Source organism: Mytilus californianus, unplaced genomic scaffold (assembly GCF_021869535.1).
Source record: "Mytilus californianus isolate M0D057914Y unplaced genomic scaffold, xbMytCali1.0.p SCAF_3, whole genome shotgun sequence".
Taxonomy (NCBI): domain Eukaryota; kingdom Metazoa; phylum Mollusca; class Bivalvia; order Mytilida; family Mytilidae; genus Mytilus; species Mytilus californianus.
Genome location: NW_026262679.1, coordinates 1867894 through 1882681, shown reverse-complemented (window position 1 = coordinate 1882681; position 14788 = coordinate 1867894). Strand labels below are relative to the sequence as shown.

Sequence of the window (14788 nt, the reverse complement as noted above, 5' to 3'; positions counted from 1 at the left end):
GCACATTTTAGATCAAAACTTACAAGATTAATGCTACAAAATTTATTATTTGGAAAAATTTGATTTTTTCCATAATTTTTCAAAGGTAGAAGAACTGATACACCATATGTTGATCAACTTACTTTCAAGTCTGATTGTTCTGTTATTGCTAAAATGAGACTTAAGTGCTCATTCCCTTGAAATAGAAAGAGGGATATATAACAGAGCAGTAAGAAATGAAAGATTTTGTAAAGTGTGTACACACAACAAAATTGAAGATGAAAATCACTTTCTTTGGCATTGCTTTAAATATCAAAAGGAAAGAGTAATCCTTGTGACAAAATTGTCTACATTTTACGAAAATTTTTAGAAATATATATAATGATAGCATAAAGTCAAAACTATTGTTAAACAGTTCGTAGGTAAAAATATCAAAGATATGTTCAAATTACATTTCTGAATTGTTGAAAGTTAAAAACAGTTTTACAAAACCATTAATAATATTAAATATCAACATCCTGTTTAGAAAGTATTGATTATTATCTTGTAATTTTTTTGTTGTATTTTATGTATTTCTATATAATGCACTAAATTGAGCCTTTACCAATTGTTATAATGGCATTTGTGCTAATAAAATATTATCTATTGTCTATAAATATTATCCCTGACTGACGGTGTTTTTGATTTTATGTGGGTTATAGGTTAAATGAGGATATCCTCTGTCTCCTATCTTGGAGGTGAAGAAAACATACATATTCTGATACAGAATATCTTTTTTTACTATGAATATTAGTTTCAGTAAGAAAAAATTTAGCCTTTTAGCCCTCCGCCCTTTACATGGTAAGTTTTTACATGTAATTTGATACCTTAATTTGTTTTCAATGTTTATATGTGCGTTTGTGACATCTAAACAAAGGAGTCCCAACCAAATCCTGAACTGTATTGAGTTACTAGTTCAGAACCTAGTGAGGAAACCTTAGAAATGTATCTTAGGCTTGAATAAAATTAACCAAAGACAGGTTTGGGCTAAGTAATCCACAGATTGATTATAAATTCCAATTAGATGCAAACATATAATTGGCACAATATAGGCCAAGGACAAAAATACATAGATCATCAAAACTGTGGAATTCCTTACTATAAAAAACTACACAATATCTACAGAAGTCATAACAGAAGTCATAACTTATAGAAAACCATGCAATAAACAAGAGGTGAGGTGGGTGGGTGGGAAAATAAAAATAGTTTCTGCCTGAAACTTTGCTGCTCACAACCAGGCCAAATTGAAACTGAAGTGAGCACACTTTGCTTGCAAACAATCTCTTAATTAGTCATGCAACTGGTCACCTTGAGAGCCACCTTTCCATTGGTTTCAGTCAATATCCTGCCCCAGCTGTAATCCAACACCACATTGGCATGTTGTAGAGTTACAATTAATCAGCACCCCAGAGGATGCATACATCTGATAGTATTTCTATTTTTATTAATAATATATTTAACTAAATACCTGAATAATTAATAGATTTTATAGATAAATTATAAGATGTATGATTCATGTAATGGAAAAAGTGAAAGAAAAACACACAAAACGACAGAAACCAAAACTGAAGATTGAGTTACCTGTATCATTTAAATAGATATTAGAAGATGTGGTATGAGTGCCAATGAGACAACTCTCCATCCAAGTCAAAATTTAAAAAAGTAAACCATTATAGGTCAAAGTATGGCCTCAACACAGAGCCTTGGCTCGCATAGAACAGCAAGCTATAAAGGGCCCCAAAAATTACTAGTGTAAAACCATTCAAACGGGAAAACCAACGGTCTAATCTATATAAAAAACGAGAAACGAGAAACACTTATGAACCACATCAACGAACCTGTTGAAAATAAGGTACTCAAGAAGGGACACCAATTTTCTTTCTTCATCAGTGTGATGCCTCATATACCTTATGGGAAGCTAATGTCATCTCACTGTTTTTGTCTTATATTGGTAAAATTTCTGTTGTAGAGTTTTCACATTTGGTATTGGTGACGGAGCTTCCACTAGTCTGATAAAGAATGTTGCTAAAGCCAGTAATGGGAAAGCTATTTTCATTAAGGATAAAGATAACATGCAAGCAAAGGTAGGATTAGAAATAGGAAAATAGAAGATAAAGATAACATGCAAGCAAAGGTAGTATAAGAAATAGGAAAAAGAAGATAAAGATAAAGATATCATGCAAGCAAAGGTAGGATTAGAAATAGGAAAATAGAAGATAAAGATAACATGCAAGCAAAGGTAGTATAAGAAATAGGAAAAAGAAGATAAAGATAAAGATATCATGCAAGCAAAGGTAGGATGAGAAATAGTAAAATAGAAGATAAAGATAATATGCAAGCGAAGTTAGGATTAGAAATAGGAAAATAGAAGATAAAGATAACATGCAAGCAAAGGTAGGATGAGAAATAGTAAAATAGGAGATATATAACATGCAAGCAAAGGTAAGATAAGAAGTAGGAAAATAGAAGATAAAGATTACATGCAAGCAAAGGTAGGATTAGAAATAGGAAAATAGAAGACACATATAACATGCAAGCAAAGGTAGGATTAGAAATAGGAAAATAGAAGATAAAGATAAAGATATCATGCAAGCAAAAGTAGGATAAGAAATAGGAAAAAAGAAGATACATATAACATGCAAGCAAAATTAGGATTAGAAATAGGGAAATTGCAGATACATATGACATGCAAGCAAAGGTAATAATAGAAATATGAAAATAGAAGATAAAGGTAACATGCAAGCAAATGTAGGATTAGAAATAGGAAAATAGAAGATAAAGATGACATGCAAGCAAAGGTAGGATTAGAAATAGGAAAATAGAAGATAAAGATAACATGCAAGCAAAGGTTATATCAGAAATAGGAAAATAGAAGATAAGATTAGAAATAGGAAAATAGAAAAAAAAAAGATTACATGCAAGCAAAGCGAGGATTAGAAATAGGAAAATAGAAAAAAAAAGATTACATGCAAGCAAAGCGAGGATTAGAAATAGGAAAATAGAAAAAAAAAGATTACATGCAAGCAAAGTGAGAATTAGAAATAGGAAAATAGAAAAAAAAAGATTACATGCAAGCAAAGTGAGAATTAGAAATAGGAAAATAGAAGATACATATAACATGCAAGCAAAGGTAATATTAGAAATAGGAAAATAGACGATACATATAACATGCAAGCAAAGGTAATATAAGAAATAAGAAGATAGAAGATAAAAAAACATGCAAGCAAAGATAGGATTAGAAATAGGAAAAAAGAAGATAAAGATAACATGCAAGCAAAGGTAGGATTAGAAATAGGAAAAAAGAAGATAAAGATAACATGCAAGCAAAGGTAGGATTAGAAATAGGAAAATAGAAGATAAAGATAACATGCAAGCAAAGGTAGGATTAGAAATAGGAAAATAGAAGATAGGAAAATATCAAGAATGAAAATTGTATTGAATCAAAAACAAATTGAAATTAGAAAACTATTTTTATAGGAATCCAAAAGATAGTATGAATGCTGTTAGACACATTTTCAAATATGAACATGACAGTAAAAAACGAAAACTTAATTAGGTTGTCTAAACAACAGTTCTGTATTGTTTTTTATGAGTTTGACACTAGCAATTGGTGTATACAATAATAATGTTGTTAATGAAGTGATATGATTTTTCCAGGTGATTACAGCAATGAAAGGATCATTAGACAATTGTTTGTCAGAAGTCAGTCTACATTGGGATATTCCTAAATGTTTTACAATTACTGATATCCCCAATGAGCCTCCTGTCATCTTCCATGGAGATAAACTTGTTTTGTTTGCCTTGTTAAAATCTTCTGATGCTAAGGTATTCATTTCATTATTAGTTTATTCCGAGAAAATTGATCAAATCAAAATGCAATGTATCCACTGCTTTTGTGTTCCATGAAACTGGTTATTGGTTATATTTTTCCACAATGTCTTTTATACTACATTTATTTTCTTTTGTTTTTATTATATTATTGCCCCAACAGTTCAGGGTTCGACCTCTGCGGTCGTATCAAGCTGCGCCCAGCGGAGCATTTTATTATTATTTTATTTGCCATATATTGAATAAACAGAATGAAATACAGAATAACCAAAAACTGCCTCAGTTTCATTCTGAAAATTCTATGTTGCTTTGAATTCCTCTTTGCACAGGACATGTTTTTCTCCCTTTCTTTCAATTATAGTGCATAAGTATTTAAGCCTTGTCTTCTTTATAGTTTTGTAGGGTTAAGTTTGAAAATATGAAAAGGTAATAGAAATTTCGCATTTCAAGCTTTAAGACAACATTTTAAAAATGGAATTGCTTGTCTTACAGAAGAAGGTGTGATCTTAACCAAAAATGAAATTATTAAAATCAGTTTTGGGGTATACATCAATAAGAAGAAACTCAACAGTACAACAACACCTTAAAAGATATTGCATACATGTAAAAATAAGAGATGTAGGATGATTGCCAATGAGACAACTATCCACCAAAGTTCAAATGAAGTGGATGTAAGCAATTAAAGGCAACCATACGGCCTTCAACAATGAGAAAAACCCATAACGTATAGTCGGCTATAAAAGGCCCCGACATTAAAAAATATGAAATAATTCAATTGAGAAAACTATTGTCCTAATTTATAACAAAACAATTCACGAAAAACAAATATGACAGATATGAACCAACGAAAACCCCTGAACTACAGGCTCCTGACATGGGACAGGCACATAAAGAATGTGGCAGGGTTAAATATGTTTGTGAGCGCTCAAACCTCCCCCCAGTGGTGTCACAGCACAACATAAGAACAAACTATAAAAATCAGTTGAAAAGGCTCAACTCATCAGATCAATACAAAGATACATGTTTGCCTTGAATTGGGACAGGCACATACAGAATGTGGTGGGTTAAACTAGTTTGTTGGCACCAAACCCTGCCCCTAACCTGGGACAGTGGTGTAACAGTATGTTTGTATATGTATGGTTTAATTGTCCAATGCGTAACACGTTGGGGAGGGGGGGGGGGGGGGACATGGAACTACCAGGCATCCGTCTGGTCTTGTAATTACTCTAACATGTACAATTCTTGCCAGATTTTTATGAAACTTATATCATAGGTTTATATCAGCAATGTCTTGGACAAAGTAGAAAATCAGTGCCGATCAATTATTTTTAAAAGAGTTATGCACCTTGGAAACATTAATTATACGGAAAATTGCATCCTTAACACTCTCATTTGTTCAATTCTTGCCAGATTTTTATGAAACTGATATCATAGGTTTATATTAGCAATGTCTTGGATGAGTTTGAAAATCAGTGCAGATTAGTTATTTTTAAAAGAGTTATGCCCCTTGGAAACATTAATTTTATGGAAAATTGCATCGTTAGTGCTCTCATGTGTTCAAATCTTGCCAGATTTTTATGAAACTTATATCATAGGTTTATAACAGCAATGTCTTGGATGAGTTCGAAAATCAGTGCAGATCAATTATTTTCAAAAGAGTTATGCCCCTTGAAAATATAAATTATATGGAGAATTGCATTGTTAGCGCTCTCATATGTACAATTCTTGCCAGAATTTTATGAGACTTAAATCATAGGTTTATATAAGCAATGTCTTGGACGAATTTGAAAATCAGTGTCGGTCAATAATTTTTAAAAGAGTTATGCTCCTTGGAAATATTAATTATAAGGAAAATTGCGCTCTAATGTGTACAATTCTTGCCAGATTTTTATGAAATGTATATTATAGGTTTATTTCATCAATGTACTTGAAGAGTTCAAAAATCAGTGCTGATCAATTATTTTTAAAAGAGTTATGCCCTTGAAAATATTGATTATATGGAAAATTGCAATGTTATCGCTCTCATGTGTTCAATTCTTGCCAGAATTTTATGAAACCTATATCATAGGTTTATATCAGCAATGTCTGACACTTTCGAAAATAAGTTCTGATCAAATACTTTTAACAATTTATGCCCCTTGGAAATATAAATTATAATGGAAATCACATTGCATTTGCTCTGAAGCTTTCATTTTGCTTAAGATATTAATAAAAAGTTTTAAAGAACAAAAAAAAAAGTTCTTTTTTTAGTTATTGCCCTTGTACCCTAGCTTGGATAGATAAAATATATGCAACGTGGGGGACATTGGAACTCTGTTCTTTTATTCTTTTTTTTTTTTACCCTTCATCATAGTTTTAAATGTATACATATTTTCTGAGTTCCAGAACTTTGTATGTGTAACAACTTTATGACAGGCTGATCTATTTGATTAATGATCTTTGATTTAGGAAATTTGGGCGGTTAAAAGCAGATATTATAAATTTATCTTTTGATTCAAAGTCTGCAGGCAAGAAAAATAAATAAAGTCCTGGAAATATGAACCAGGAATTACTATTGTAATACATGTAGAGAACATATATTTTTTGTTGATGATTTTAGAGTGGTATTTCTGGTTCATTCACATTGAAAGGAAGATTTGGAGGAAAGAATGTTAAACATAAAGTGAAAATAGAAATTCCAAGTTATTCACACAATGATTTACCATTACATCGTGTAGCAGCTAAATACCAGATCAAAGACTTGGAAAATGATGATGATTGTAAGTTATAAGAATGTGGCAATTATATTATAGTTTCCTGTATGTGTTCATACTCTCTCTTTTACTGGGGAAATTCTACATTTCATGTTCATTTGATATTCTTTTTATGTTCATTTGATATTCTTTTCATGTTCATGTTCATTTGATATTCTTTTAATGTTCATTTGATATTCTTTTCATGTTCATGTTCATTTGATATTCTTTTTATTTTCATTTGATATTCTTTTCATGTTCATGTTCATTTGATATTATTTTCATGTTCATCACTTTGATATAATCTGTTTGTTCCTATTGTTAATGAAAGTAAAAATCTTGTTTTGCCTCCGCTGCTAGGCGAAGGGGACATGAAGTGTTACCCTTGTCTGTCCGTATGTATGTATGTCCCAAAATTGGTTTCCGTTCTCTAACTTTAGTTTGCCTCAACCATAGGTTATGAAACTTATACAAAATACTTATTACCACAAAACACAGATCAAGTTCGAAATTTGGTGGTGTCATTTAACCGTTCAAGAGTTATGCCCCTTTATTAACATAAAAATTGCTGAATTTTTCGTTTCCGTTCTCTAACTTATGTTTGCCTTAACCAAATGTTATAAAACTTATACATAATGCTTATTACCACAAAACACAGATCAAGTTCGAAATCGGGTAGCGTCACTTTTACCGTTCATGAGTTATGCTCCTTAATAAACATAAAAATTGCTGAATTTTCTGTTTACTTTCTCTAACTTTAGTTTTCCTCAACCAAATGTTATGAAACTTGTACACAATGTTTATTACCACAAAACACAGATCAAGTTTGAAATTGGTAGGTGCCACTTTTGCCGTTCTTGAGTTATGACACTTTATAAATGGAAAAATTGCTAAATCTGTCGTTTCCATTTTCTAACTTTAGTTTGCTTCAATCAAATGTTATGAAACTTATACACAATGCTTATGATCACAAAACGGTCTTATTTTTATATTAACTACGTGAATCCTGCATCTGTATGTGGAAGCTGACTCATGCATATTTACAAGAGGGGGCATCTGTGGCCCATAGACACATTCTCTATTTTTTTTTAAATGAAACGAAAAGGGTATGAATTATTATTCTGAACACAGGAACTCAATCAGATTATTTGGTTAATTGTGAAATTCTATTGTATTTTCCAGCAAGTTATAGAGGGGATGGGATCAATAAAGACAAGATTGTATTGGTAAGCCAAGCAGCCAACATTGTCTCCAAATACACAGCATTTGTAGGTGTTGATAAAGATACCAAAGTTCCTGTCTCAGTACCGGAAGAACCACCATCCTATGATGATAATGTAAGCAGTTGATTATTCATATCTTCTCATTTACATCTTCTGTACCATTTTACCACCCTATTGCTTGATTACTATTACTGATTTAGGTTGTTACATAATAAATGCTCCCCGAAAAAAATTTCTTGCATATAGTAATTGCTTTGTCAATTCGTTCATCTTTCCATTCCTCCTTCTATCCTTCCATCTGTGAATCCATAATAAATAGTTACCAGATGATAACTTGATTGGAATAAAACATACACAGATGAATAGGGAAGGAGGAGAAACCTGATGGTTTTAGGGTCAATAGGTCAAAGGACAAGGTCACCCAATTATAAATAATTTGGAAAAAAGATTTCAGGATGGTTTTTTGGAAAGTTTGCTAAAGCTTGCTATAGTAATAGACTTTCCTATGGCATCGGCCTCAAACCGGAAGTTGGACAGACTATCTTACTATAGGATGTGTGTTCTACTCCTAGATAATGTAGTACTAGTGTTTGAATACTAATTCTAGGAAGATCCTTTTGAAATTTTGAGTAACTTCTATTTTGATAAGCTTACAGCTTGAACAAAAATGGACTGAATGTTCACCGACAATTCAAATGAATTCAACTTCATTTTGAAAATGGGTATCACAAACACTACTTCGCAGATCTGCCCTGCGTGGAAGATAAAATCAATACACATCTACACGAGACAGAAGTTTCTACGTTTAATTCATTGAAAATTAAGGGGGACTGATATTTATTTCGAGGTGTGTGTTGAGTTTTTTTTATATTTATTCATGAAATTAAAGAATTCTTATTGTTAAGAATATCGCAATCTTTTCAATTTTTACATTTGTAAATGGTATGTGTGACCTCTATAAATTATGGATACTTTGAACTGTCAGCCATTTTGTATGTTTATGTTACCTGTATGCTTTTATCGGGATTCCCCAGACATGCGTGAGATCCATATATGTGAACCTCCCGACGGGAGTACAATAATCCCGGTTTCAGGGGTCTCCTCCCTTCCTCTGGTTGAAGAGGAAATAAATACAGTGTTTAAAATATTTCATGAATGAACATTTCCCGTGCCATTTTTTACTACGATATTTACAAATATTTATTAAAGAAGTAAAAGCCCAAGTGTATCGAAAGTATCCTGATATCTCAGCCCATAACAAACTAGGACTATAACAAACAGGGCCTATAACATAATCAGCCTCACAAAATTGGACAAAAGCAAAATTTGTATATATTTTTTTTTATATTAAGTAAATTTTTTAAAAAGTCAGAAAAACCCGTTAACTACACAATCTACTAATCGTAATCCGAGTTTGTTCAATATATTTCTGCATATAAAAAAATGTTAGGCTGAGTTTGTTCTAGTCCGAGTTTGTGATAGGCCGATTTTGTTTTAGTCCGAGTTATCCAGCAGCGTAATTGACATTACTGATTACGCAACATGTTTACATTTTGACCAGGCCGGCGGCTATAAATTAACAAGTGATAATACAGTATGATTGAACAATTAACAGGTGACAAGATATTAAATACTCGATAATCATATTGCTTCTGTCTATGTCACACGCCAAGGCTGAGTAAAGGTTAATACCGGCTTTGATAGAAAATTGCATTGTTTTTGTCAAAACATCGATCGGAAGGTTTTGATGCCAAAAAACATTTATAAACTTTCAATTCAGCAAAGAAATACTAGCTATTTAACATTTCAATGCGGATATAAGGACTAAGTGGATCCAAACTGAGAGCAGAAAAACATTGACTCTACGTCAGTTCACAACCTCCTAATTATAAGTGTTAGGATTAACAACTACACAAATTGTTACAAGGATAAGGATAACTTTAGTACAGTCAAGTGTATTAAAAGTGCCAAGTCAGTTTCTACTTCTTAGAATAACCCAGTGTGCCAAGACAAGTGCTGTAGAAATTATTAGGTAACATGACTGTCCATGTAATATAGACAGTGCTTTACCTGGGACTATTATACTATTAGTATAATAGTCCCAGGCTTTAACTAAAATATTTTAAAGTGTTTAAAACAATGAGTCTTAATTTTTCCAGCAAAATGACTTTCTTAATGCTTAAAAACCATACAGAACTTTGATAATTGTTTGTTTGTTTACTTATCACGTTATAAATATGTATAGCAAATAATTTTTTATATGCATGTATCTATGCTTATGACATTGCATACTAATAAAACAGATGGATGCATGAATAAAACACTATACTTAAAATTTCTCTAAGTACTCAAAGAAAAGGTGAAATCATAGAATCTGAAATGATTATGATAGTTGACTTTATCCAATTTGTGCCCGTTTCCTAAAGTTTGTGCTTTAAACTTTGGGTTATCAAACTCAGTAGGCAGTTACATCATGGTCTTTGGACATGTCATATCCCAAAGTTGGATCAATTTGACCTTGACTTCGTCCTTTTGATACCTACGATAGTAAAACCTTGTACAATTTGTGTCTGCATGGGTCATATCTTTTGTACCTTAAAATGCTGTTGCATTTTGGGCTTGGAGTGTATCATATACCACTGACCTTTCTCATTTGACCCCAATGATAGTTAAACAGTATCTGGTTTGTGTTTGGTGCATACGTTTTGAACTGTAGCACTTTAATTGACAAAAGTGTGTACGCAGAAGCATCATACTGACCTTGACATTCAATTTCAGAATTTACAGTATGAACCTCACACTTTGTTCCTGGGTCAGTATGATTCTTTTAGATTGACCTGTAAATAACAATGTGTCAACTCAACACGGAGGCAAAGATTATATCAAATGAATGGCTGAAAACCAAAAAACTCAAAATGTCATTGCCTCAATGCTGAATTTCACAGCAGCAACTAAAATGTATTACATGGTTATAAAATTAACTAACTCTACAAATCTAGTGTATATTAACTTTTTATTCCTGTCTACATATTGCCATTGTTGATTAAAGCCTTTCATATAAATTCACTTTCATTACAGTTGTATTGATTTAAGTTTGCTGTCTTATTTAAATTAAGAGATGTGGTATTTTTGGCGAATGAACCAGCTATCCAAAAGAGTTTAAAGGAGGAAGATATATAAATAATTATAGGTCACCATATGGTAGTCAACAATGAGAAAAACTCATACCATATAGTAAGCTATAAAAGGCCCTGATATAAAAAATGTGGAACAATTCAAACAAAACTCTTTAATTAGTAATAATACAATTTACTAAAAACAAATATAGAGGACCTAAATCAATAAAAAATACTATAATCACAGGCCCTTTACATGGGATAGGCACAGAAAGGAATTAATTGTGCAAATCTTCGTTCTTTGGTCAATTGGCTTATGGATAGTTGTATCAATTTCAACTCTTACATTATTTTTTTTTTAAATATATTTGCATTACACATGCAATGGCAGTACCTTTCCAATTACTATTTATGTGTTGTGTCTAAATTAAAGTTGTAACACTTTATAGTGACTGGAAAGGGTAGAAAAATTCATCAGCTGAGAAAAGGCTGAAGATACTTCAAATGGCACCCAGTCATTAGATATTGCATCTTATAAAAAGAAAATTTGGATAGTTCCACTTCAAGGTAAAAATGTTTATCTCTTGTGAAATGAAATAAAAAAAATATTATAACACTGTAGTTAATTAATAAAGATACTATTACGTGTATTTCTGTATTGGCCTTATTATTGGTTCTCGGCCAGCAGTCAAACGGCACCGAATCATTAGATATTGCATCTTATAAAAGGAAACTGAGATTTGGATAGCTCCACTTCAAGGTAAAAATGTTTATCCCTTGTGAAATGAAATAAAAAAAATATTGTAACACTGTAGTTAATTAATAAAGATACTATTACGTGTATTTCTGTATTGGCCTTATTATTGGTCCTCGGCCAGCAGTATCGGCCTTCCGCTTCGCCTCAGACCAATACACCCAAGACATGGACCAATAACAAGGCCAATACAGAAATACTTACGCAATGATATTATAGAATGACAGTATGGTTCAATAGCGGGAATCAGCCCCTAAACTACTTTTTACATAAATATTAACTTCTGGCTTCAACACTTTGTTCGTCTTGTCTGGAGATCTTGGTGTAGTTCCAGTTCAGCAAGCATTTTAGAGACGTATCCCGTCCATCCTCTTTTGACTTGTAATCTCTGGTGATAGATTTTGCCGCTTGACATTGTATCCTTTCAAGCTTGTTTTTTTTTGTTACCGTGTAGGGGTCCCATACTATGGCTCCATATTAAATTATAAAATCCATTCCTAAAGATCTAGATCATTGTTCTAATCTGACACAAATTTCAATAACTGGAATGCTACCCAAGTTGAATATATGGTGACCCACGAGAACAGCATTATCACTATTGAAATTGTGTTTAATACCATGATTGTTCAATGTCATTAACTTAAATGGAGACAGACATTTGACCTGAAAGACATGAAATGTGGTGTGGGAGTGCAAAATCAAAAACTAACTGACTATGATATATGGTTAAAGAATGAATATCAATTACATGGGTCAACATGGTCAAGGGCAGAGTTGTTATAAAATAACAATATGGCAGAGAAGTGGTTTCAAGTTTCATATAAAGCGACCTAACTGACATGAAATAAAAAATCGAAGGAGTATCCCTATTTGTCTAATCTTCAAGGTGAAATAAAACTAGTAAAACAATAATATACTATTGTCTAAATATACAGAAATATAATTTGCTTCAAGTAACGGAAGTTACTAGGTCACTAGTAACTTATTTAATGAGTATGTGGGGTATAAGAGCTTGCTAACAACAGGCTCTTCATAATCATTTGGTTTGAAAAGGATACTAGTAGTCTATATTCTTGATTTAGAAAAATGTAATTGCAAGAAAAAAATCACATTACTTAGAATACTTTAGATCATTCAGGTAGTCTTTATTTATATGTACAAAAGAACAGCCAGTATTCATTGGATATTGTAGATCATTCAAAAAGTCTTGACCTTTTTATTAGTACAAAAGAACAGCCAGTAGTCATTGGATATTGTAGATCATTCCGGTAGTCTTGACCTATTTATTTCTACAAAAAAACAGCCAGTAGTAATTGGATACTGTAGATCATTCAGGTAGTCTTGACCTGTTCATTTGTACTGAAAAAACAGACACATATACGAATATCAATTATATGCTTACGAGACATGTTGCAATGTTAAACTTATTACGGTATGTGAAAATCAAGACTTGCATAAAAAATATCACAATATTAGAGACAGTGGCGTCATTTTTCCTCAGAGCTTTCAGCTCTTTGATTGAAAATTGCTGATGAGACAATGGTTTAGGAAAAAACATCAAAGCTGTGATTAAATACATATTTGAAATAATACACATCTACAACCTATTTGAAATAATTCACATCTACCGTTGCAATGAATTTTATACATAGGAAAATATAGAATAGGGGAAGAAGCCCATTGATTTTGGGGTCAAAACATCACAGGTTGAGGTCCATCTTACTAAAGTATCATTTGTTTTTGTCGAGCCTGCGACTTTTGTCGCAGACAAGCTCGACATAGGGATAGTGATCCGGCGGCGGCAGCTACAGCGTTAGCTAATTTCTTAAAAGCTTTATATTTTAGAAGGTGGAAGACCTGGATGCTTCATACTTTGTATATAGATGCCTTATGTTACGAAGTTTCAATCTGTCACATGTCCATTGTCCTTGACCTCATTTTCATGGTTCAATGACTACTTGAAAAAAAAAGTTAAGATTTTTTGTAATGTTAATTTCTCTCTTATTATGAGTAGTAGGATAACTATATTTGGTATGTGCGTACCTTGCAAGGTCCTCATGCCCGTCAGACAGTTTTCACTTGACCTCGACCTCGTTTCATGGATCAGCGAACAAGGTTAAGTTTTGGTGGTCAAGTCCATATCTCAGATACTAGAAGCAATAGGTCTAGCATATTGGGTGTATGGAAGGACTGTAAGGTGTACATGTCCAACTGGCAGGTGTCATCTGACCTTGACCTCATTTTCATGGTTCAGTGGTTATAGTTAAGTTTTTGTGTTTTGGTCCGTTTTTCATTTACTGTATGCAATAGGTCTACTAATGTTTGGTGTATGGAATGATTGTAAGGTGTACATGTTTAGCTGGCAGGTGTCTTCTGACCTTGACCTCATTTTCATGGTTCAGTGGTTAAAGTTAAGTTTTTGAGTTTTGGTCTTTTTTTCTAATACTATATGCAATAGGTCATCTATATTTGGTGTATGGAAATATTTTATGATGTACATGTCAGTCTTGCAGGTTTTATTTGACCTTGACCTCATTTTCACGGTTCATTGCTCAGCATTAAGTTTTTGTGTTTTGGTCTGTTTTTCTAATACTATAAGCAATAGGTCAACTATATTTGTTGTATGGAAGGATTGCAAGCTGTACATGTCTGCCTGGCATGGTTCATCTGACCTTGACCTCATTTTCATGGTTCATTGGTCAATGTTTAGTTTTCTTGGTTAAGTCTGTATCTTAGAAACTATAAACAATAGGTCAATTATATTTAGTGAATTGAATGATTGTAAGATGTACATGTATTTCTTGTTTGGTTTATATGACCTTGACCTCATTTTCTTGGATCATGTTAAGTGTATGTGATAGTTGTAGTAAAGTTTTATATTTAGGACTATCAACATAATATCAATGATTAGTGAAGAAGGCGAGACATTTCAGCGTGTGCACTCTTGTTGAAGTTGGTTTTGGAAAGGTATCCTACTGTGAATTGTATCACATTTATACAGGTGATAAATTTGCAATAATGATCCATGTTTATTTGTCCTCCAAGCATGCTAGTAATTTGAACCCTTTAACAATTGTTTTCTTTCAATAAATGTGCAGTTTGGGGAGCATAATTGTA

At 32.4% G+C, this 14788-nt stretch overlaps 1 protein-coding gene and 1 long non-coding RNA gene across 5 annotated transcripts in view; both read left to right on the top strand.

The window, feature by feature from the left end:
• LOC127733814 (von Willebrand factor A domain-containing protein 5A-like) overlaps positions 1 to 14788 on the top strand; it is a 70721-nt gene that overhangs the window by 33944 nt on the left and 21989 nt on the right. For all 4 annotated transcript variants that reach the window (XM_052243202.1, XM_052243201.1, XM_052243203.1 and 1 more), the window contains 4 exons: positions 1988 to 2102; positions 3676 to 3843; positions 6446 to 6605; positions 7761 to 7915. In XM_052243202.1, coding sequence (XP_052099162.1) covers positions 1988 to 2102; positions 3676 to 3843; positions 6446 to 6605; positions 7761 to 7915 — 598 coding nt within the window. The remainder of the gene's footprint in view (positions 1 to 1987; positions 2103 to 3675; positions 3844 to 6445; positions 6606 to 7760; positions 7916 to 14788) is intronic.
• On the top strand, positions 2264 to 3379 carry LOC127733829 (uncharacterized). The gene is made up of 3 exons (XR_007997171.1): positions 2264 to 2312; positions 2817 to 2866; positions 3298 to 3379. It is a non-coding gene; the product is annotated as an uncharacterized LOC127733829 (long non-coding RNA).